Source organism: Saccoglossus kowalevskii, chromosome 10, assembly GCF_978046115.1.
Source record: "Saccoglossus kowalevskii chromosome 10, keSacKowa6.1, whole genome shotgun sequence".
NCBI classification, from domain to species: Eukaryota; Metazoa; Hemichordata; class Enteropneusta; family Harrimaniidae; genus Saccoglossus; species Saccoglossus kowalevskii.
In genome coordinates, this window is record NC_140650.1 from 4,427,491 (window position 1) to 4,451,496 (window position 24,006).

At 35.5% G+C, this 24,006-nt stretch overlaps 1 protein-coding gene across 1 annotated transcript in view; it reads left to right on the plus strand.

The window, feature by feature from the left end:
• Nucleotides 1–1,928: 1,928 nt before the first annotated feature.
• Nucleotides 1,929–24,006, plus strand: part of LOC100372472 (serine/threonine-protein kinase 10-like) — a 53,797-nt gene continuing 31,719 nt past the window's right edge. Inside the window, exons 1-3 of the mRNA XM_002735263.3 lie at nt 1,929–2,396; nt 20,290–20,454; nt 21,030–21,228. Of these exons, the coding sequence (XP_002735309.1) occupies nt 2,247–2,396; nt 20,290–20,454; nt 21,030–21,228 (514 nt within the window). The 5' untranslated portion in view covers nt 1,929–2,246. The remainder of the gene's footprint in view (nt 2,397–20,289; nt 20,455–21,029; nt 21,229–24,006) is intronic.

The following is a 24,006-nucleotide window of genomic DNA, read 5'->3' on the forward strand; positions in this document are numbered from 1 at the left end:
CGCGTCTTAGCAACGTCCGTGACGTAGCTCCGCCCCCGAGGATTATAGTAAAATATGTTGTGTCTACATCGCGCGTTAAAATTTGTATATAACATTAGCGCGTAGCGCGGAAAAAGTGATTACTTGAAATCGATATGGGGAAGAGGGGGGGGGGGGGTAAAAGAAAAGTTATATAACATTTTATTATTTAATAATTTATTAAAATACACAAGTTTGTCCAACTTCCTGTGGTAGTACCCAATCCTACTATAGCTTCAGTTGGCAACCTGGAATCAAGCCCAAATATTATTAAATTGGCTTAGTGTATCAAGTAAAATGTCTCCGTGAAGTCCAAGCCCTGCACATATTTGTTGGTATAGGTTCATATATTATCTTAAACATCAGCATTGGCTAGATAGAAGAGGTAAATAATTTTGATTTCAGGGACTGGCCCTAGAGTAACAAAATATTTTCAATATATATATTTTTTTATATCTTGATAAATACTCGGGAGGGGGTGGGTGGGAGGGGAATTGTCTCTGATTTCGAAGAAGTAATTTAATAAGACGAGATAGTCGCATTAGAAAGCAAAACCGTTTATTTTACGTCAGAAAATTTTAATCTGGAACGTCAGAAATGTAGTCTGGAATATCTGAAAAATGGGTTATAAAGACGGAAAGTCGTCTGGAATATCTGAAAAATGGGTTATAAAGACGGAAAGTCGTCTGGAATATCTGAAAAATGGGTTATAAAGACGGAAAGTCGTCTGGAATATCTGAAAAATGGGTTATAAAGACGGAAAGTCGTCTGGAATATCTGAAAAATGGGTTATAAAGACGGAAAGTCGTCTGGAATATCTGAAAAATGGGTTATAAAGACGGAAAGTCGTCTGGAATATCTGAAAAATGGGTTATAAAGACAGAAAGTCGTCTGGAATATCTGAAAAATGGGTTATAAAGGCGGAAAGTCGTCTGCAACGTCGATAAGCTTGCTTTAGTATACGTTGCAAAGTTGTCTGAAAAGGCAAAAAGCTTGGCGTCTAGAAGCCTGCCAGAGTCGCGTGGGTAGCGCTCTCCGCGGTGCTCCAGACCCAACACAGCCCCACTGATGCCGTTCTGCTGGTGAGGGCGCCACTCACGCCTAGCCTACATGGTAAGCGAGGCGTAGAGAAGTCTGAAAATAGTTTCCAAGATAGGAAGTCAATGCTGAAAGACGAAAATCAGATGGGAATTGAATGTGAAGCTAGACGGGAATGTTGTAAATGAAGGGATAGAAGACTTCATCAAACGTGTCAATCAAATGCAAAAATCGAAAAGCGGAAATGTAATTAGCATGATGGTCGACTTTATCACTTTTCGTTGTTAACGAATAACAGGAAAATTGCTTTCAAGTTGTTGGGTGGGGCACAGTCCCTCCATTTTGGAGGGACAATGGGATTTTGAAGTCGGGAGATTTGCCAGGAATTTTTGGAGAACTTTATGGAAAAGTTGTTGTCCAACATATAGTTTGTATTGACGAGAAAGTTGTTTGCAAAGTTTATTTTGTTAAAGTTCTGTCCATTATTTTGATTACAAAGATTTGAAGTTGTCGGAGAAAGCATAAAACTTGTCTAGGACAATGGAAAGATTGCATGGGAAATCCAAAATATATGTAGTTTGTGTAGTTAAAGTCGACTACAAAGGTGAAAAATATATGGAAATAAATATATAATAATTTATTGCAAGGATTTGATAAGATTATTACTTGTATCCCAACTACCCTGGTTTTCGGCCAAGCGAAAATAGAATACTCGCAAAGTATATTAAAGCAATTGAATATGTTCGAAACACCTATAATAAAAGTGATTTCCACTAAAAATTGCGAATATTATATTAGTGTCGAGTGAGAGCGCCACTAGCGTCTAAACTAGGTTATTTGTAATATTATGGTCTGTATGACGTCACGAGCAGGCGTGGTGAAACTTCAATATGGCTGACGGTTACCAGTCAGTGAACTTTGTGAATATCTCGCCGATGAGTGAAGCCAGTTTATTTGACGCCCGTTGGGGATAGCCCCTCTTCAATGAACCAGATACCACCTTGAAAGACTGTGGATGTCGTTTCCTGGATGATATAGTGATTCAAACGCTGAAACACTTCTAATTTTAGTAGATACTGCGCTCCGTTGTGGTGGCCGACTTGTGGGTGCGCTGCCGTGCAGTGAGCCGAGTTGACGAGAAGGGTACTCTTTTTTTTTTCTGAAAGAGGATTTCTTGTTGCCCTCGCACAATGTCTTTCTTTTTCAAAAAAATCTTTAAGCTGAGCACCGACAAGAAAGGACCAAAAGTCTACAAGAATATCAAACGTGATGTAGATCCTTACTTGAATTGGGATATTATCAGCGAGATTGGCGATGGTGCGTTTGGAAAAGTTTACAAGGTACGTACACCCAGGGTAATGGTACACGCAGTTGACTTGCCCCATTTCTTACATTCCTACTTGTTTGTGGTTGGAATTATATTTCTGTATTTGTGAGAACAGCAACTTCTCTTTCATCATAACTCTAATGTGATATGACGACATTTATTCATGTCCACAGCCTTGAAATTGAGTACCGGGAATAAGCAGTCACTAGAAGTTGTTGTTTACATTTTAAAATGTCAGATACTGATATAATTGACCCCTCCTATACAACGTCTATTCTGTGGACCATTTATAACTAACCCCAGACGTTGGTGACACTTGTTATGCTAATAATTCCGCTGATAACACGATCCTATTGTCAATTGGCGTGATGATGTACGGCACATTGTAATCATTGATTTTCCACATTCAGAATTTCGCTCTTGACATATTCATTGATAATTTGTATGGATCATGTTTTGAAAGAATATAATACCGTAGTCAAATGGTATAGCACTAAAATTCAAATAGTCCATACTGAAGAGGTCACACGCAAATATGAATTTTATAGAACTTTGATAAATACTAAACCAAAATGGTAAAACGATTGATACTTGTACATAAACTAAACGAAAATTGTTCAAATCAAAGCATAACCTGTTCTACTGTTTACTTCTTGCCTTCTGGGTAGTTTTTCATTGACACATGCACCTTGTCGAGTATGCTAATGATAGCAGTACCTTGAGTCTCTATTTTAACTCTTTATCATCAGGGAAATGTTATTACTTTAATAATAAAAAGAAAAACTTTATGGTATTTCTTGTACACCTTCCAGTAAAAATTTATTTCACTTAATTAGAGTAGTAAAAATCAAAACGAAGAGATTAAAATCTTTGAAATATCGTTATTTAGGTCAACAGGTAGGGGTCAAAGTGTAAGGTTACTTTAGTTCTTCACATAGTTGTATTGTGTGTGTGTATAACTTACAAGTGGGTGGGTTGATCTTGTGCACTGCGCTTCACTCTAGATATTCTATTGTCATTTGTTTAATGGTGGTTTCTCTGAGTTTCTGTAAATATTCTAGTTATCTTCGCAGTCTACTGAATCTGAGATCTCTGTTTACTGGTTTGAAAACAAATTACTATTACAGTTTGGTATATTATGTAATTTCTAGAAATCAGGTGAAACATATTTCTTAGCTATACACTACAGGAAACGCATATCTGCCTGCTTATATAATAGTATACTTCATCAACGTACTTTCCCCACCTGGTTCAGATTGGTATTTGCACTATGTGCTGGCAGTAGCAATATGATATTTGCTTTGCTTTACATATTGTAATAGTTTTTACAGTGTATGATATAGTCAAGTGCCCTCTCTCTGAAGTAGCTTAAGTTAGAATTATTCATAGATTAAGATATGGCAGGACTGGGTCAAGTAGCCTCTCTATGAAAGGGGGTGGGGCGAGAATTATTTGTAATTTTTATGATGTATTCACTGTTACTTGTAGAGATCCCATTAGTTTCTGATAAACATTGTAGGTGTTTAAAGTAAATATACTACCACTGTTGATTGTAGAGATCCCATTAGTTTCTGATAAGCAGTGAAGGCTATATACTGCCAATATTATCTTCCCTTTCTTTTACCTTGACCTCTTACCTCAATGGTAGAATAAGTAAAACTTGAAGGGTTGGGTAGACTTTCTTTCATTTTACTACCTTCTCATTTGACCCACCCTTTAGTAATCAGCATGCAATTCACTGGACTTGAAGTAACATGCTTCTTAGAAAGTGTGTCCTTGTCCTAAAGCTTAGTAGCAAATATTTAATACTTACCATATACCAGATGGTTATGAGTTATGTACAGTTTCTATTTGAATAAATATTTGTATGGGTGGGTGGGTGGATGTGTGTGCTTCAGAATTATCACAAAGGTTATGTCTAATTGTGTGGAAATATACAGGTGAGCTACCATAGCATAGAATGGCCTGAGGATATGTTCTTTTAAAATTGCCAGCAAAGTTCAGGTACACATTGAAATGGCAGTGTCTTAAATTAGATACCATGATGATTTATAGGACATCACAGTGTAGGTAATCCGTTGAACAGGATCTTCATTTAGTGAAACCAAATGTTCCAGTTGTTTCATCTTTTAAAGCCATATATATGGTTAGAATTTAATGGCGTAATTTATGTCTGAGATTACCGGTATATAGTTTGAACTGCCCTGCAGTTTCAGTTATATGTTTTGGTGTTCTTTGGCTATTGTATGCCAGGCATGTTCATGTTGAATCCTCTCAAAATATTCATACTTAATTGGAAAGTCTCTATGGGCCACATTTATTTTCAGAGCACACCATAGTTTATGTTTTATACATCTGTGTCTGAATATCTAATATCCAATATTATTGTAATGCCTGGCATTAGTGCCAATTACTCAATTATGTTAGATTAGCTAGGATTTCCTTCAGGGACACAGTTATCAGCTGACCTCGTATATTTTCTCTAAATACCATCATATATAAATGGTTGTAAAATTATATTTCAAGCATCACTGTTTGATTACAAATTTTGTGTGGTTAACAGATACTCTGGTCACACACCTTTCCTACTACATGTACCATCATTATTAATATTTCAAGTGCTCGTTAATGTAAAAATGTATTGTATTTTGGAAATAAAACATATACTGAAGAATAAATAGGGTCATGTCACTGCAATATGCAGGTTCAATATTCCAATAACAACTTATTTACTGATACTTTTTTAAAAAATATATTAGTATTTTATGTTCCTTGGATGGTTGTTAGATTTCAAGTCAGGATTTGATTTGAACAGTTTGATTGTGTGCCTGGACCTTTGTGTCTAGAGATGAACAAAAAATGAATAGTAATAATCTTTAGAAGTTCTGATAAGGATACCACAAAGCTTAGCATGGGCTAAAAAACACTAATTACAGATTAAATCTGGCCCATTTTAAGACCCGGTTCAGATCCCTAGCACAAGCTAAGAAAGTTTACGTGAACACTTAGCTTGAGCCAAGCACCCAAAATGCCATTGTATTCAATGTTCATTTTGAAGATTCACTATTATATTCATAACTATTCATTTCAGTATGACATTTCCGAAATGACAGTCAATTAAGAGATATTTTTCTTGAGAAAAAATGAACTAACGAGACTTCCTGTTATTCTGCAATCTGATCTTTCTGTATTTGTTTTAGTATTGTTTTATAACTGTAGAACTAAAATGTATACTACCTACTGTACTGAGTAATCACAGTTAAAATGACCGAAGATTTTTGTATATTCGTAACATGATTGGGCGAACCTTATCCCATGTTCATCATGATTTTGGTGTCTCATCTCTGATTTCTACAACCGTAGAAACAATTACGGTATACTATAAAGGTATTTTCTAATTATTTTGATACTGTTCCTTTCATGTATCACACGGAAACAAAAAAATCACGCCTGAGTGGAAAGCTGTGTCATGAGATTGGCATGCAGATGGAAATTAACAACTGATGTTGTTTTTTTGTGTGCTACAAAGGTTTTGGTACATGTACTCGCTTGGCATACCTGTAGTTAGTTCATCCATACATTGTATGTAGAGCTATGCTGTTATACTAGGCTGCTTTTTGATTACTTGACCTATGATCCAAATAGACCAGTCATAAAAGTTACAGCCTTGAAACCAGTGTAGTATGTCATCAATGTCAGGGTGGAACAAGATTGGTGTTGTGTTGCCTGCTCATAAATTAGTTATGAAAACTAGGACATGGTTGAAGGAATACACCTGATGTGTGTCCAGCATTGACCATTAATTCTGTCTATATTATTATACATGTAACATAGTGACTAGTTTAGCTGACCACTGGCCTTGCGATTCCTGTGGCAAAGTTGAAATCACAGGTATTCACCCTGTGGTATTAGCACTGCTCTGATGAGATAGAAATGTTGAACAATTACCCCCCCCCCCCCCCCCCCACATTATTAGAAATACATGTAGCCCCAGAAGTTAGGCATAGCGGGCCATACTTTTCCCATGTATTGAGCATGCTTTGTGGTGTTGTTGTGACAGCCATGGCTTCATGTATTAAATACCTGTGGACTGAATGACAACTGCCATACATTCCTTCCTTTACCATGATGGGCCTAAAATTGAAAGCTGTCAATCTAGGCTATTGTACTGTAGTATTGTGATTTACACTATTGTCTTATTTCAAACTTTACTTTCCATTCCTACTGTCATCTACTTCATATGTACATGTAATATCTTTCCCATACCTATTTGGTATTTCATTAGCAGGTCTTTATTAATGCTAAGATATTCTGCTATGTAAAAGTTTGTTATTCAGAATAAGTACACTGTGGACTGACCCCTGGTTCTCTATTTTGCTTTCGTTGATTTAAACAAAGTAGTCACTCATCACATTTTAATTACAATCTGGCCAGTCAGGTCTTGCACCATGAACCCTATTAAAATAAATGTAAATTTCCACCTGCTGTTTTCAGCAGGTGGAATTGTAATATTATTCTATGTCTATTGTCTAAAAGGTGAATCTCATATCTGGATAAATTCAACTTGCAACTGCTCTAGTCTGTCTCAGTCTGTTCCACTGGTATCTCAAGATTGACTAACTGAGTGATTTACATATCTAATTAGGAGAGTTACCAGTACCGTAAATCTGTATTAGAAGCCGCATCCCTAATAGAAGCCGCACCCATTCTTTTTGAACAACTGAGACCTAAAAATTCACCGTTTCTCATATGTGTAGATGCTCTAATAGAAGCCGCATCCCCTCTGTTGCATTGTACCATTTTATTAGAAGCCGCGGCTTTTAATACAGATTTTACAGTATTTGAACTGCTCTGTGCATATTAATAGTTAATTCCTAACTGCAATGAAATTGATACTTCCCAGAGGGATTGTCAAATTTCTTGGAACTACCTTACATACCTGTATGTTTGTATTTCCTGTACAGAAATGTATTTTACCAGTGTTGTTGTTATGACGTACAACTATATATTTTTCAATATCTCCTTGTTATGTCAGTGGGATGTAAATTCCTGAATTATTAAATCATGACTAATGTAATCGCGTGTTCGGAAATTTAAATTCAATATCTTGCAATGACAAGACCTTCATGTATTCTATGTCAACATTTGGAAACTGCCAACAATTTCTTTTTGCCTGAAGACCCTGGAGTCTGATTTATCTCAAAACGTGATTTCCAATTCATATCCCTATAATAATGTCGCATGTATTTGATTACAAGTTACAACACATACTAATTTAACAAATCAAATATTGATAGGCTTCCAGTTGAGTCTCCTCTAGGCTATATTCACTAGTGAATGCAATAACAATATCATAGTATCGCAAAATTTCTAATATCAACATTTTTTTCCCCGGAGTTCTATGTTCTGTATTTATCGCTGTAGAGGGTTCCCCAGAACAGCAATAAAGCTAAATAAATTATCATAACAAAGAACGGAGGTGATTAAAATACTCCTGGTGGATTTTTGTGTGAATCAGCTGTGATACTTTAGGCTGTTTTCCGGGAGATTTGTCTGTGCATACTCATCCAAGGGGAAAAGGTGACTCAAGGTGTTTCCTTTGCAGGTGTTTGATTTTTGTATGAATATTAAGACAGCTACTTGTTTTAATTGCACGTACTTAAGCACTGATCAAACTGGTATCAAAGCATTTCTTACTACTGTGATACATGTACAAGGTCATCTCTACCTGTGACAAAATCCCATTGAACTAGTCCTACTATACGTGTAGTGTTTACAAATGTCCAGTGTGCTTATCTGTTGCCTCCCATATAACCTATGTATTGTGTTTAAACAGTGCTATATGGGTATTGAAAAACATCATGACCAATATATACTTATCTTTCCATGTGTGCCTTTCTCTAAATTCCACCCAATGTATATTCTTTTTTGAATCAAAGCTGTTGGATATATATTTTATGAGTAATATGAAACAAATGATCATTACAGCAAGTCTCAGAAGTATTGGGGCAGCCAGTTTGCAAACACACTATCGAATTAGATAACTGCTTTGGTTTTGACTGAATGGTTGGCTTTCGAATCTCACTGGTGCCGTTCTGTGGTCACACCCACTCTGGGTGAATCTATGTAACAGTAGAGGACAGTCCTAATACTTTACTTGGATGTCGATTTCGCTTTCAAATATACCAGGGAAATTGTTCTATTTTCTTCGGGTAATGAGATGTTCGTATACAAGGGAATTGTCTATGCAAAAACTATGAATTAAATTGAATTTTATTAGCGGTTGGTTTAATGTTACCTCAACGAATCGTTTGGATGTGAAAATTTATTTTCTCCCGATTTATGGGAAACTGTTTCTCAACTTGTCTCTTTATTTAGTTTCAATCAGTGTTCAAGATGGCTACCCCATATAGTAAATATCGATGGATTAATCGCATTTATCATATCAGCCTTGCAAAGCAAATCATTCAGAGGAATCCGGACATGTACCAGGCTACGTAAAAGCATACTATGTTCCCTAATGCAATATAGACTGGACGTGACCATGAGTCGACGACAGCGAGATTCAAAATCCAACTGTTTAGTCAAAACCCAAGCAGTTAGCTAATTCGCTAGCGTGTTTGCAAATTGGCTGCCCCAATACTTCTGAGACTTGCTGTAATAAATTAATTAGGGGTTGTTTACTGTGTTATATGCCATGGTGTTTGACATTTATACCCTTTATTATTAAATAATTAATAATTCAACTTCAGTCAAAAAACAAACAACAACAAAAGTCAACCTTGCATAGACTTTGTGTTCGGTTCCTATATGTTTTTATGGCTGGAGTAGAAAATGAAGCCATATCGGGTACTTCCTGTTTCTAGCAACACGTTTAACAAATTCTGTATACAAAAATCTTGGCTTGTACATGAATACCATCATGTATTACGAACATTTCATTTGCAAAATTAATTAAATTAAACAAATATGGCAAATTAAAAAGTTATGCTAATGTTGTACCTATCTATTGTATTTTTATTTTCAAGGTTACCGAAAATACTCTATTTTGATTTTCCTCACTGTGAGCATCTGTTATCTCTACAACTGTCACATACATGTATTGTAGTTGTGTAGACAACTGTATGGTGTATTAGACATGTATGGTATTGTTGACTGGTATATTGATGTTGTAGTATTTGCTACATGTACATGTTAGTTGTGACTTGGTGCATCACCAGTGTTTCATCCAGAGAATTTGAAGACTTTTCACCGTCAGACTTCTCGCCTAAATTTGTCTATACTTTTCTTTATATTTTTCAATATTTCTGGAAATAAATCCTAATTTTGGAGCCAACAGACAAAATTTGAGTCAATTTTCACTTATTACTTGTTGAAAACTGTTTGTATTTCATGTATGGAATAAAGCAACATGAGAATTGTCAAGAATTACCACCTTCATTTGGATCCAATATTTGATTTTCCAAAAATAAAAAAATAAATTTCAAAAATGTATGGGTCATTAAGTATTATAAGTATTAAAGATAATCTGAATATTAATAGGATTCACTGCATTTTTCTTCTCAAATAAAACAAGAGAATAGAAACAAGTGTAATCCCTAGGAAAAGGTTCTTGAAGCATTGCGGCTAATTTGTATTTATGAGATTGCATCATCTAGCTTGTATATTTAATCTTGTTTTCAAAAGAATTACAATGACTCAGAGGCTCTTGGGAGAACACCGGATGTAAAACAGCTTATAATAAAAAGATAAAAATAAATGTGAATGAAAAAAACGTAATGGGACAATCTTGGAGCTTATTCCTACATCACATTTCAACCAGCTGACTGGAATTGAGAAGTGCCTTTTCTTGCCTGTCATGTACATTGAATACATAATGCATATGCATATCAGAGCTAAAGGAGTTCTATTTCTCAGAATAGTAGGTCACTGGGTTGTCAAAATTCATCAAAGCAAGTTAATGGTTTAACTTGCATGTATTGATTTGTTATTCCTATCAAAATACGTAATGCTATCAAATTACAGGATGTCTGGCAAACACTAGATGATGTTGTTGTGGGCATTTCCAACTCAATGTAGGTCTCACACCACAATTGAACAATTCAGAGAGTGAACAATTTGAACTGCAGCTACATTTTCACATGAAATGAATGATTCGTGAGTTAAAGTTATAAATACTGATACACACGCATGATAGAGAGAAGCAGCTACATTTTCACATGAAACCAATGATTCGTGAGTTTAAGTTAGAAATACTGATACACACGCATGATAGAGAGAAGCAGCTACATTTTCACATGAAACCAAGGATTCGTGAGTTAGTTAGAAATACTGATACACACGCATGATAGAGAGAAGCAGCTACATTTTCACATGAAACCAATGATTCGTGAGTTAAAGTTAGAAATACTGATACACACGCATGAGAGAGAAGCAGCTACATTTTCACATGAAACCAATGATTCGTGAGTTAAAGTTATAAATACTGATACACACGCATGATAGAGAGAAGCAGCTACATTTTCACATGAAACCAATGATTCGTGAGTTAAAGTTAGAAATACTCATACACACGCATGATAGAGAGAAGCAGCTACATTTTCACATGAAACCAATGATTCGTGAGTTAAAGTTAGAAATACTGATACACACCCATGATACTCAAAAACAAGTAATGGAAAAATATAATTTGCATAGTAGTACCATCTCCCCTCAGATTTTATAATAGTCATCTCCTAAATGGTATTATCACAGTTCTGAAATGACTCAAAAAATAAAGCTAAATCAATCATAGACCTTAGAATATATTGGCCTATGAATCAATCAACATTAAGTCTGGCCAATTCAAAACAGGTTTGTTTTCAGTACAATCCCACTAAAAATATTCAAACTTTGTTATTTATATTTCAATAAAACGGTGGAATCACAAGCATGAGAATTTTTTTTTTTTTTAAAATAAAGTGATTGCCTTCATGAGTGACTTTGTGACTTCACTGTATAGACATTCTGTACAATTGAGGTTTGTGAAATAGGAAAAGGGGAGGGGGAGTATCAACCATTAGGATTTCACCACCTCAAAATCATGGGACAAAATCTCACACACACAATTGTTTGTTATCTCATATTTTGTTCTATTGACATTTATAGCCTTATATGACTTCTCCTTACATCAATCATATTATTCAAATTGCAGATGTCAAATTTATTACTGTTACATAATCTTTTTTTTTTTTTTTTGAAAATTGATCACTACTATTTTTTTTACATGTACTGTATTTTCTCTATTAGTAGTGCTGTGATAAGTTATTTATGGTCGAAATAAGTCAAATTTTATTAATTTAGCTAATGTTGGTGGCGTTTGCTTTTAATACTAGAGCGAGTGTGGTATACCAGGGGTTTTTCTTGAAAAAAAACTTCAAGATGGAGCACTGCAATTCAGCTGTGCCACCAAGTGGGGAGAGATAGGGTTCTCCCTACCAGGGTGTGGAGTTTTTGATAATTCTAAGTTAAAATGGAGCATTCTATGTCTCCTTGGGGCCAAAATTACTATCAGACAGGTCACAGTTGAAGACTGTGACCACATGTGATCCCTGGTCAATCAGAAGTTTATGGTTGGCAGAGGATCTGCTCTCCAGAGTAAGGGGGGGGGGGGGGGTTGCATGGCCATGGCATCTCTGGTATACAATGTACACTTCTTAACATATTCCAGCCAGTGTTGCAGTCAGTATGAGCATTGTGTTGGGTCTATAGCAAAGAGGAATATTCACTAGTCTAATTTTAGCAGATTTCATGTTGCAGGGATATTCACTAGGTTTTAAATTCACTAGTCTATGAAGGAAACAATACATTCTTGGTTATCAGAGATATATGCACTGGATTTCAGTTTAGCCTATTTAAGCTATGTACGAAAGCCATAAAAAACAAATAATTATAAACCTTTATACAACTGTATTTTCTCTATTAGAAGTACATCTCCAATAGAAGTGCAGAAACACCAAAAAATATAAAATTGTATGTGTTATCATTAAAATATAACATATTTTGACTATACCCGCCGCTGTCATTTACATAAATGTCTGCACTACTAATAGAGCAAATATGGTATACAAATGTAGTTTGTTCCATAAACACATGGTATTTTATCCACAATTTCATTAGTTTTCACAGTACCGTGGTACATTGCCCATCTGTGCAAATGTAGGAGAGTGGTTCATTCCATTATTACTATGAAGATAACCTTTCTTTGGAGCTCTCTAAAGAGGTTTTTCTATCATTTGAATATTTTCAAGTGTTTATAGAGTAGATGATAGACAATGCGAGATGAGTGAAATGTGGACCAAGAACGTCATGAACTTGGTTGTGTATGTGTTGTATGTGTATGAACTTGATGACTTGCTGTTTTCATAGTTGTCAGTCTGCATGTAACAGGCTAGATAACAATTTGATTAAATTGTGATCATATTTGAAAATTAACACTATTATATATCCACTCACACCATTCTTAGTCTGTCCTCGGATTCAGCTTCACTGAAGCCAAGAATCTGTTTGAGGTGTGGAGAATCTGCAATTGAAAACAGAAATATAAATTTATAAGTTAAATTTTAGCATTGGTGCTCTGTATTACTTACCATGCGATAGGTGTACATTTACCGGTTCACTTATGATATATTCACTTTTTGTCCAAAAATGACAACTGCTTCCTCTACATACATGTACTATGATGGCTTACAAGCTCATTTTTCATTTCTACATGTATACTGCTATCAGTTCAACTAACTGAGTGAATATAAAATAATTTTCTTGTTGAATGCGTCAGTCGTTACTGCCTTCGTGTATAATTTGCGATACCCACTTTGTTCTATTAGTAGTGTATACGCTCATTAAATTACAACGGTGTTTCTATGGTTACAATGAGTAATATTTGTAATTATTCAGTATACCGGGGTAGAACAAAGGATTTTGCATTTGTACATGCTTCTGTTGGAGATGTGCCTTTAATAGAGTGAATACGGTATTGCTTATTGTTATGCATCATTTTCCTGCTTGTACATGTATTCGTAATAGCCCCAAATGACAATTTGTGTTCAGTGAAGGCATTCTGTTTTACTGAAGTGCACAGTGACTGGTTGGCAAGAACCAGTCATTTGCATCCAAATATATTAATAATCATGTTGTTTGCTGTTATTAAATATGTATGCGTCTGCTCATGTATACAAAAGTACAGTAGGTAATGTGTGCAGCAGATCGCAAGCTAGTACATGTAGCTATTCAGTGAGCAATGTTTGTTATTAGAACTTTGCATGCTTCTTGGCATTACATTGTATTCGCCTATACTTCTGTTCTGTCTGATGTAAACACGGGAAAGTGTTTGAATGTTTCATCTCTAATGTGGAACACATTCAGTGTTGGTGACATACTTTACCCCAAATGAATTATGAACAGTCTAATGAGAAATGCAAATTTGTTTCAAACATTTGCTCTATTAGAAGCAAAAATTTCATTTTCTGTATGCCTGGAGTCATTAATAAAATCTGACTTATTTTGACCATACACACATTTCTGTTATTTACGTGTATGCATTACTAATAGAGAAAATACGGTATAGCTTTTATGGAGCAATGAATTCTCTTGTTATCAGTGCTAGATGTATGATAATACATATATATTGTAAAAATAAAAATAATATTGTGATTTACACATTTTTCACTCATTAGGTAAAATCAGTGAAGTTTAAAAACAGTGAAACCTGTGGTTAATCTTTGATTTAAGATACTACAAATTTTCTGTCTTTTCACATAACAGAATGCTTACTGTCCAATTTACTGCCCTTCAAATCCTGTGATAAGTACACAGCCCTCTCTCTGTCTTCCAAGTACATGTACAATGTATGTACAATGTAGTGTGTGCAGTACCTTAACTACCCAGTACTATTTAAATTATTGAGACGTAAAATAGTAATTGATTACTTTGGCCTTAGTATATGGTACTTCAGACTAGTTGTAGTCCTTGAATTATATACATGCCATATCTATGTGGTTTAATCAGTACCCTTGAATTGTGGACTTAAATAGTGAAACACAGTTACTTTAATGATCTATTTTAGACAGGTTTTATAATAAAGTGAAAAATGTATTGATAAGTGGAACTTAAGGATGATAACCAGGTCCATGGCTCATTTTTGTCCATATTTAATTTTAGACAAATTCACAGCTTGTATCAGCTCAACAATGGTATCATACAGACCTAGAATTACATCTGAACATGAGAAAAAATATTTAAAAAAAGAAATATTTGTGTACTGAAGTGTCGGTAGTACTAAGATCACTTCTTATAGTTTTGGGACTATTACCCCAGTATGTCGATTTTTTTACGGTCTGAATTTGTGAATTCTATATTTTTGGGAGTACTGTAAAGGGGTTAATTATTCACTGGGTTTTAATTTTGCCTATTTCTCTGACTGGAAAATGCGCTAAATTGAAACCCAGTGAATATGTAAAATTTAGCATAGAACACATTATCTAAATGATAAAACCATAAATTTAAAACCCATTGAATATGCCTGAAATGGTATATCAGCGAAATTTAAACCCAGGGAAAATTAGTGATTTTACAGTATTACCCCAGTACATGTATGTCAATTTTGTTATGGTCTGGATTCGTGTAATTTACTGCAATGTAAACAAGGGCGAAAACTCAATTATATGTGTATATTCTTATGAAATATAGGAATAATCCCAGTATGTAACAATTCTTGTCAAGTGCTAAACTTGTACTAGTAGAAGTGTGTTCAATTCATACAATGAAATATGTCATATCTCTTAATGTAACTTGTTGAAAGACGGTTCTTAATCCTTTTATGTATCAGTTTTATGACAGTTCATCCTTGAATGGCAAAGTATCATATTAGACATATTACAAGATTAATTGTCATGACATTGAAATATAATATTATAATAACATGTAGCAGGTTGTGAATTCAATATGTAATAGATACCAGTTGTATTAATAATTGTATTTTCAGCGTCCAGTATCCTCTCTCGTATGATACGTGACACCTACACGTATATAAAACAATAGAATCTATTGTTATGCTAATCATATGTCTAAAAAAACAATTCTTTTTTATGTGGATTTATCTCTTAAGTGGAGTATTTTTTTGGCCATTGCTGGCCATTCCCAGCTTACATGTGCACATGTAATTATTATTATGACTAGTAAATTTAATTACCTTGGATGCATTTTGTATAAATGTACAATGTTTCATTCATCATAAATATGTACATGTATATCATATGGGACCAACACAACTCAGTTGGATGACTGCAAAGCTCTCATGTAGATACATGTAAATAACAATTTTATTATAACTATGTAGAATATTTTACAATTCTAATTTGGTATTTAAAATGTAATATTAAACAAACTTAGTTTTGTAAATAAGTAGAGTAAACCCATATAAGGTTGTGCGTTTACTTTGCATAGTTTCTCATCACCTCTGTCATATAACCAGTTCATTGCAAGTTCTGATTTACTTCAATATCTTGTAGTTTCCCTCGGATAAAACATGGTCCTGCCTAAGGACATCATCTGCCATCAGATTCTACTTTACTTTCCTTCCACCTCATGTTAACTAATTAGGGTTTTCATTAATAATTTTTTTATTATAATTTACCGTGTGAATTCTTAAATGCAATTTTCTAACCAGCCACCACTACCTGGAGGCAAAAATATCCTGTTGGAAGCACAGAAAGCATTGACTCACGACTGGTTCATTGCATGCTGGGTTAGTTGGCAGCTTTAATTTGTGAGAGACACAAGTTTCGCAAGTTGGGGGATAACCAGGGTTCTTTCGACAGAAAGTCTGGACTTTCATAACATTTTGTTATTGAGAACCTTATCAAATTAAACATTCCAACTATTTCTGATAGTGAACATACAATGGGTTGCCATATTTCATAACAACATTTGTTATTTTATACTTACCCTAATCGTAAAGGCTTTTTATGTAGGTGACTTTAATGAAGTTAAATGTTACAAAGCTTTCTATTTCTTGCTGTAGGCATTCATTTCTAAATCAAAGTCTATTACAACTGAATAAGTTATAAATTAGGTTTAGGAAACTATGAGAGTCTGTTTAAATTAATTATTGTTACTGTGCATTTTAGATTAGATGGCAGACAAGATTGCATGTTTTCAGTGGGTGTGGTCCATATTGTGTATTGGCACATTGTGAAACTAGACTTTAATATTAGGACCTCTGAACTGGAATTTCATTGTATATCAAAGATAATCTATTATTGACAAATGACAAATGGCAACACATAGAGGGAGGTATTCCTTTTAAAATACTGTAAATGCATTAATTTTGCCATTTTTGCCGATAAAAAAAAATTGCTAAATTAAATCCACATGAATATGTCAAATTGCAATAAAACTCATTGTCTCCTTGGCAAATTTGTGAATATAAAACCTGGTGATTGTGAAATTAACTGCCAGTGAAAATAAACAATTTTACAGTATATAGTTAAGTATATAGTGACTTGGTTTTGGTGAAATAATTCAATCAGCTAGATGCTCCAAGTGCAGAATCTCTTGTGTCAGAGTCCTTCAAGCAGTGAGGCAACATGGCTTTAAATACATTTCATGATGCTGGCATTAATTTTCCCAGCTTTATGTTCAGGCATTGTGCAGATTTGCATATAAATGGTGTCAAATTTGCATATGAATGGCATAATTCTTATTACTAAGAACATATAATTACCATATCAGTAAGTTCTTGAAAATTTAAGCATGACACATTATGATGTCTGTATCTTACCCCCCCCCCCCCCCCCCCCCCCAGGTAGTTTGCATCTGAGAAATATTTTCAGCTTAAAAATTACTGTGAATCAGATATATTTGAATACAGAATGCATGGAATTAAAATGAATATATTTCCAAATTTCAAAGAAACCTAGGTAACTGAAAAACACATGTCTTAGATGTGTATTGCCTTCCTGACATGCATACAGTCACATGATTGACTGCATAAAATCTAGCTTGTAAGATTACCTAATTTTCTATTTCTGCTTCATGCATCATCTGCATGGCTGAACACAGTCTACACTGCATCCACCAGAGTTTAACCAGTTCAGGTAATCATGTTTATTTTGAAAATCAAATTACCGTGTGACTCAGTACATGTAAACTCCATTATGTGTGCTGGTACATGTATTAAAATCAATCACTTCAAGATTTCAATGTGTACTTGTTGTACACATGTCTGGAATTATATTTGAATCGTGTTGAGCCATGTAAAGTATATGCGAGTTGTAGTCTGAATGCAAATACAAATGATGATGATGCAAGTTGATGATTTAGTTTCTAAAATGTTATACTGTAAAATACGCTCTGTACACTTGCTGGTTATAATAGCACTGTTTTTTTTTTGTCTTGTGGTATAAATTGTCATCAGAGCCATCCACAATGTCATGATTGTGTGCATGTATTTTGGCTTCCCCACACCCACAGGGTTATGTGACCATCTTCTTATCATAATGATGTTACTGTACAACAATTGAATTGAAGCTACATATGAAAATTAGCCGAATTTCTTCAAAGTTGCATTATTGATGTAGCATACCCGTCAGTCGGGGAGACACCAGAGTACGGGCAACCTCTTTTTGCTGTCCCAACTCACCAGGTATGGTTAGAACTTCACAAGGACAAACCAGTCATACATGGTGTACTGCTATAGTCACTACTGCTTACCAGTGAGGCATCCAAGAGTACAAAGCATGTCAACACATCTGTCTTTTTCTTCCAATTCTTCATTCAGCTTGTCTGCATTATTTATTTCATATGAGGAAGTGCTTCTAGGAAACTATACCTATTTGTGGGTGGAACAGAACAACTACCTGCTACAACAACATGATTAAATGTATATAAGGAACAAGGAACCAGCATTTCTGGCCCTAGACTTTTTTTTTCGACCATGTGTTGTGTAGAAGATGGAACTTTTGGCCATGTGTATGTTTTATAACTTATCAATACTTCTTTAATTGCTTTAACTAAAATCATACTAAAATTATACAGTCAAACTTCAGTTGTATAAACTATTACAGCACAGAACTGGGAAAATTTAGAACAAACTAAGTTAAAAATCCTGTGTAGTACGAATGTAATTATGCTGAAAAGCAGTGGTTAATAAACTTGTATCTAGAACTAATTGATTCATCAAGCAGCTATCAAATCTGGAAACGTGACATTGGTGTCATTTGTGTGAGAACTTAATTCATACTGTGTAAAATAAAAATATTGTAACCATGAATAGGCATTGTGTACTAGTAATTAAATGAAAACAAAAGGAGCCTATACCTACATTGGGTTTTAATTTGATTAAGTGGTGCAGATTGTTTTTTAAAAAAGCGTGAATTACAAATGAACTGTCAATTTTCTTATTTTTCCATGGATGATGTAATTATATATATATATAGACATGTATTCTAAATAATGCAATGTAAAGGGTTTACAAATATCCATCCACTTCCTGCCTTGTATCAAAGTTAATTTTACCTACAACTGATTTCTTGAAAGCTGAAGAGGGCTCACTTCATAGATTTACTGCTGATCATGTGTGTCACGTGTATAACTCCCACTTGAGCATTAGTTTACATTGAGTTGGTGGGAAAATAAGATTTCCTTATGTCAACATTTGTGGATATTTTACTGTGGGTAATGATAATATGAGGTTATTACGAGGATGCCACAAAGCATGCACAAATGGTGAAAATTGTTCTCACTATGAACTTTATTGTCAAAACTGTCCACTGTCTTGAAAATACAGCGTAATCATTCCATATTTGGAATTCACATTTCCTAATATGGTGGGATGCAGATACCCATGCAATACTGCAAGATTACATTACAGCGATACAGTGACAGATGTATTATTATAAGCATTATTTTTTTTTATTGAGTTTGGATTTTTTGTGGATACATATTATTCTGTCCATATATGCTGCTTTGCTTGTCACATGTTGGTGGAGAAGAATGGTATTACTATGCTGTCAACGTAGCTTAGTTAGCATTTTATAAATCTGTAATACTACCATATGCTCCTTTTGTTGAAAGCCAAAACAGACTTCTGTTTCATACAGTATATATACTGTTTATCCATATTCATTGATGCCTAAAATAATCACATAATTCTATAGAGCTGGCTGTCTAGACTTAGTTCTTATATAAAAATGATAATTAAATTGGCTCACTCTCTAGATTATGACGCCTTTATTATGCCCATTAAAAATTCTGTATTGACTGGTAGGACTGTCTGCTTGGCTGAATATTAAACACATAATTAAACATGAATTAAAATTTCTAGTTATGTTCTTTACATTTATTAGCTACATGTATACTGACTTTTTAAATTATATTACTTAAGAAGATTTGCTAATTAATCCTGTTGAATTTCAGAGTTGAGAAGACACCTATTGAGTTTGATAAAATTGTCTTGGCATATAGAAATAATACTGTCCTCATTATATCATTGTTCTTCGATTTTAATAATATATATATACAGGGTTATGAATGTTATCTATCCTTTAACCTAGTTCCTGTGGCATAACTAAACTTGCTAAATTAATGACACTAAAAATTCTTGTATTTTTTTTTTCTCCTCCAGATGTTTTGTTGTGCCACACCCACCAACTTTTCTCAACCTTGCCTTATATGTGCAAATGATTAAATACAAGTTTATGTTATGCTAATTTATGTGTCAGTGAGGCCCTCTTCCCCTAACTAACATTTCAGTTCGTGGAGATCATTCTGAGAATTTTTCTGTATCCAAAATCTTTTTTATAGCATCTTTCGTTGTATAATATACTGAATGTTTTAACTTATTTCCTTCTGTATTTTGTGTTCTACAGTGTAAACATAAATACAATGGAAAATTGTCAGCCAGTAAAGTGATTGAGATAAAAAGTGAAGAAGAGTTGGACGATTACATGGTAGAAATCGATATATTGAGTGAATGTGATCATAAATATATTGTCAAGTTATTGGAAGCTTTCTATTATGATCATAAAATTACAGTAAGTATTTCAGTGGGAAAGAAATGTATTTTTATGTCTTGCTACCTCTAGGGAAAAAGTAGCTTTTAGGTGTTCTCAAGTTACTGTTAGTTGTATCCAATCTTCTGCATAAAAAGGTACAAACATCTATTTTTGGGGTCTTTGTATCAGATCTGATTTGTACATAATAGGCATTGGGCATTCTGATGCCCTGCCTTGCAAGTATACGTTATTTGTATTGTATATTATGAGACATTTGCGCCAGTATTTTTCTGAACAAATTTTTAAAAATGGTTTTACCATTATTATATTTGTCTTTATTTCTCGGTTACTTCTGACCAAAAAAAAGCAATTGGTGTCATAGCAGTTTAGTTTCAGAAAATTACTTGATCATTATTGATGAATTAAAATTGCCTTGAACACTGAGCACTAAACAAGTTGGAGGTAAACCTGAAGCCTTTGTGCTTTCCAGCATAAATTACTGACATTTCTTGCATAACATCAATACTTATCGTGCATGCACTGTTGGTTCTTTCTGTGTGTATGAATGAATGAATGATTGAATGAATGAATTGAAATTTTTTTTTCCTCTACAGTTATTTATTGAATTCTGTGAAGGCGGTGCAGTTGATGATATCATGTTTGATTTAGAAAAACCTTTAAATGAAGTTCAAATACAAGTTATAATTCGACAAATGCTAGAAGCATTGGACTACCTGCATAATAATAAAGTGATACATCGTGATCTGAAAGCTGGAAATATTCTATTAACCATGAATGGTGACATTAGGCTAGGTAGGTGGTTGTCAACGATCCATAGTAGTGCTGAACAGCAGTGAATCCCAAGTTCAAATCATACCTGGTTGACCTCTTACCCTAGGTGAGTGTTCCACAGACTCTGTGGAAAAGTCAAAACCAGTGTACCCTGAGTAAGTTTGCCACATACTCAGTAGAAAGGTCAAATCCACTGTACACTAGGTGAGTGTGTCACACTCTCAATGGGTGAGTCAAAGCCACTGTACCCTAGGTAGGTGTGCCACAGACTCAGTGGAAAGGTCAAAGCCACTGTACACTAGGTGAGTGTGCCACACTCTCAATGGGTGAGTCAAAGCCACTGTACCCTAGGTAGGTGTGCCACAGACTCAGTCGAAAGGTCAAAGCCACTGTACACGAGGTGAGTGTGCCACACTCTCAATGGGTGAGTCAAAGCCACTGTACCCTAGGTAGGTGTGCCACAGACTCAGTGGAAAGGTCAAAGCCACTGTACACTAGGTGAGTGTGCCACACTCTCAATGGGTGAGTCAAAGCCACTGTACCCTAGGTAGGTGTGCCACAGACTCAGTGGAAAGGTCAAAGCCACTGTACCCTAAGTGATTGTGCCACACTCTCAATGGGTGAGTCAAAGCCACTGTACCCTAAGTGATTGCGCCACACTCTCAATGGGTGAGTCAAAGACACTGTACCCTAGGTAGGTGTGCCACAGACTCAGTGGAAAGGTCAAAGCCACTGTACACTAGGTGAGTGTGCCACACTTTCAATGGGTGAGTCAAAGCCACTGTACCCTAGGTAGGTGTGCCACAGACTCAGTGGAAAGGTCAAAGCCACTGTACACTAAGTGAGTGTGCCACACTCTCAATGGGTGAGTCAAAGCCACTATACCTTAGGTAAGTTTGCCACACTCTCAATGGGTGAGTCAAAGCCACTATACCTTAGGTAAGTTTGCCACACTCTCAATGGGTGAGTCAAAGCCACTATACCTTAGGTAAGTTTGCCACAGACTCTGTGGAAAGGTCAAAGCCACTGTACACTAGGTGAGTGTGCCACACTCTCAATGGGTGAGTCAAAGCCACTGTACCTTAGGTACAGTAGGTGTGCCACAGACTCTGTGGAAAGGTCAAAGCCACTGTACACTAGGTGAGTGTGCCACAGACTCAGTGGAAAGGTCAAAGCCACTGTACCCTAAGTGAGTGTGCCACACTCTCAATGGGTGAGTCAAAGCCACTATACCTTAGGTAAGTTTGCCATACTCTCAATGGGTGAGTCAAAGCCACTATACCTTAGGTAAGTTTGCCACAGACTCTGTGGAAAGGTCAAAGCCACTGTACACTAGGTGAGTGTGCCACACTCTCAATGGGTGAGTCAAAGCCACTATACCTTAGGTAAGTTTGCCACACTCTCAATGGGTGAGTCAAAGCCACTATACCTTAGGTAAGTTTGCCACAGACTCTGTGGAAAGGTCAAAGCCACTGTACACTAGGTGAGTGTGCCACACTCTCAATGGGTGAGTCAAAGCCACTGTACCTTAGGTACAGTAGGTGTGCCACAGACTCTGTGGAAAGGTCAAAGCCACTGTACACTAGGTGAGTGTGCCACAGACTCAGTGGAAAGGTCAAAGCCACTGTACCCTAAGTGAGTGTGCCACACTCTCAATGGGCGAGTCAAAGCCACTGTACCCTAAGTGAGTGTACCACAGACTCGATGGGAAAATCAAAGCCACTGTACCCTAGGTGAGTGTGCCACAGACTCAATAGGTGAGTCAAAGCCACTGTACACTTGGTGAGTGTGCTATACTCTCAATGGGTGATTCAAGGCAACTGTACCCTAGGTGAGTGTGCCAGATTCAATGGGTGAGTCAAAGCTACTGTACACTAGGCGAGTATGCCAGACTCAATGGGCGAGTCAAAGCCACTGTACCCTAGGTGAGTGTGCCACAGTCTCAATGGGTGAGTCAAAGCCACTGTACCCTAGGTGAGTGTGACTTTCAATGGGTCAATCAAAGCCTCTGCACCCTGGATGAGTGTACCACAGACTTAGTGGGAAAGTCAAAGCCACTTTTTGATTCATTTAATTTTCATTGAAAATGACTGTGTTTACACTGAAATCACGTGTATGCGCATCCATATGTCCAATTTCTTGTCGATGTCACATTCAGTGTGTAACTTTCCATCAATATATAGTTTTGTATAGGTTCAGTAATAATTCTTGTAGAAACATTGGTTTAGAAAAACCCATACAGCATCCTTAAGTTGTCAGCCCTGTTTTTAGCTCCGCTGTCGACTTTGTCGAGCGGAGCTTATCATATGAGTGATTGTCCGTCGTCCGTCGTCCGTGTCAATGTTTTACTTTTTCGACTTCTTCTTGAAAACTACAAGCTTGAATGCTTTGATACTTGGTGTATATGTACCTTGGGTAGACCTCTCTCAGATTTGTTCATTTCATGATGATATCTTCAATTCTCTAATTTTGGTGAATATTTTTGTCATTTTTAGTAAAAAGTGATATTTTCGACTTCTTGTTGAAAACCGCAAGTGCAATTGCTTTGATATTACATATATAGGTACTACATTTGGACCTCTCTCAGATTTGTTCATTTTGTAATGATATCTTTAATTCTCTAATTTTGGTGAATATTTTTGTCATTTTTGGTAAAAAGTGATATTTTCGACTTCTTGTTGAAAACCGCAAGTCCAATTGCTTTGATATTTACATATATAGGTACTACATGTCGACCTCTCTCAGATTTGTTCATTTCATGATGATATCTTCAATTCTCTAATTTTGGTGAATATTTTT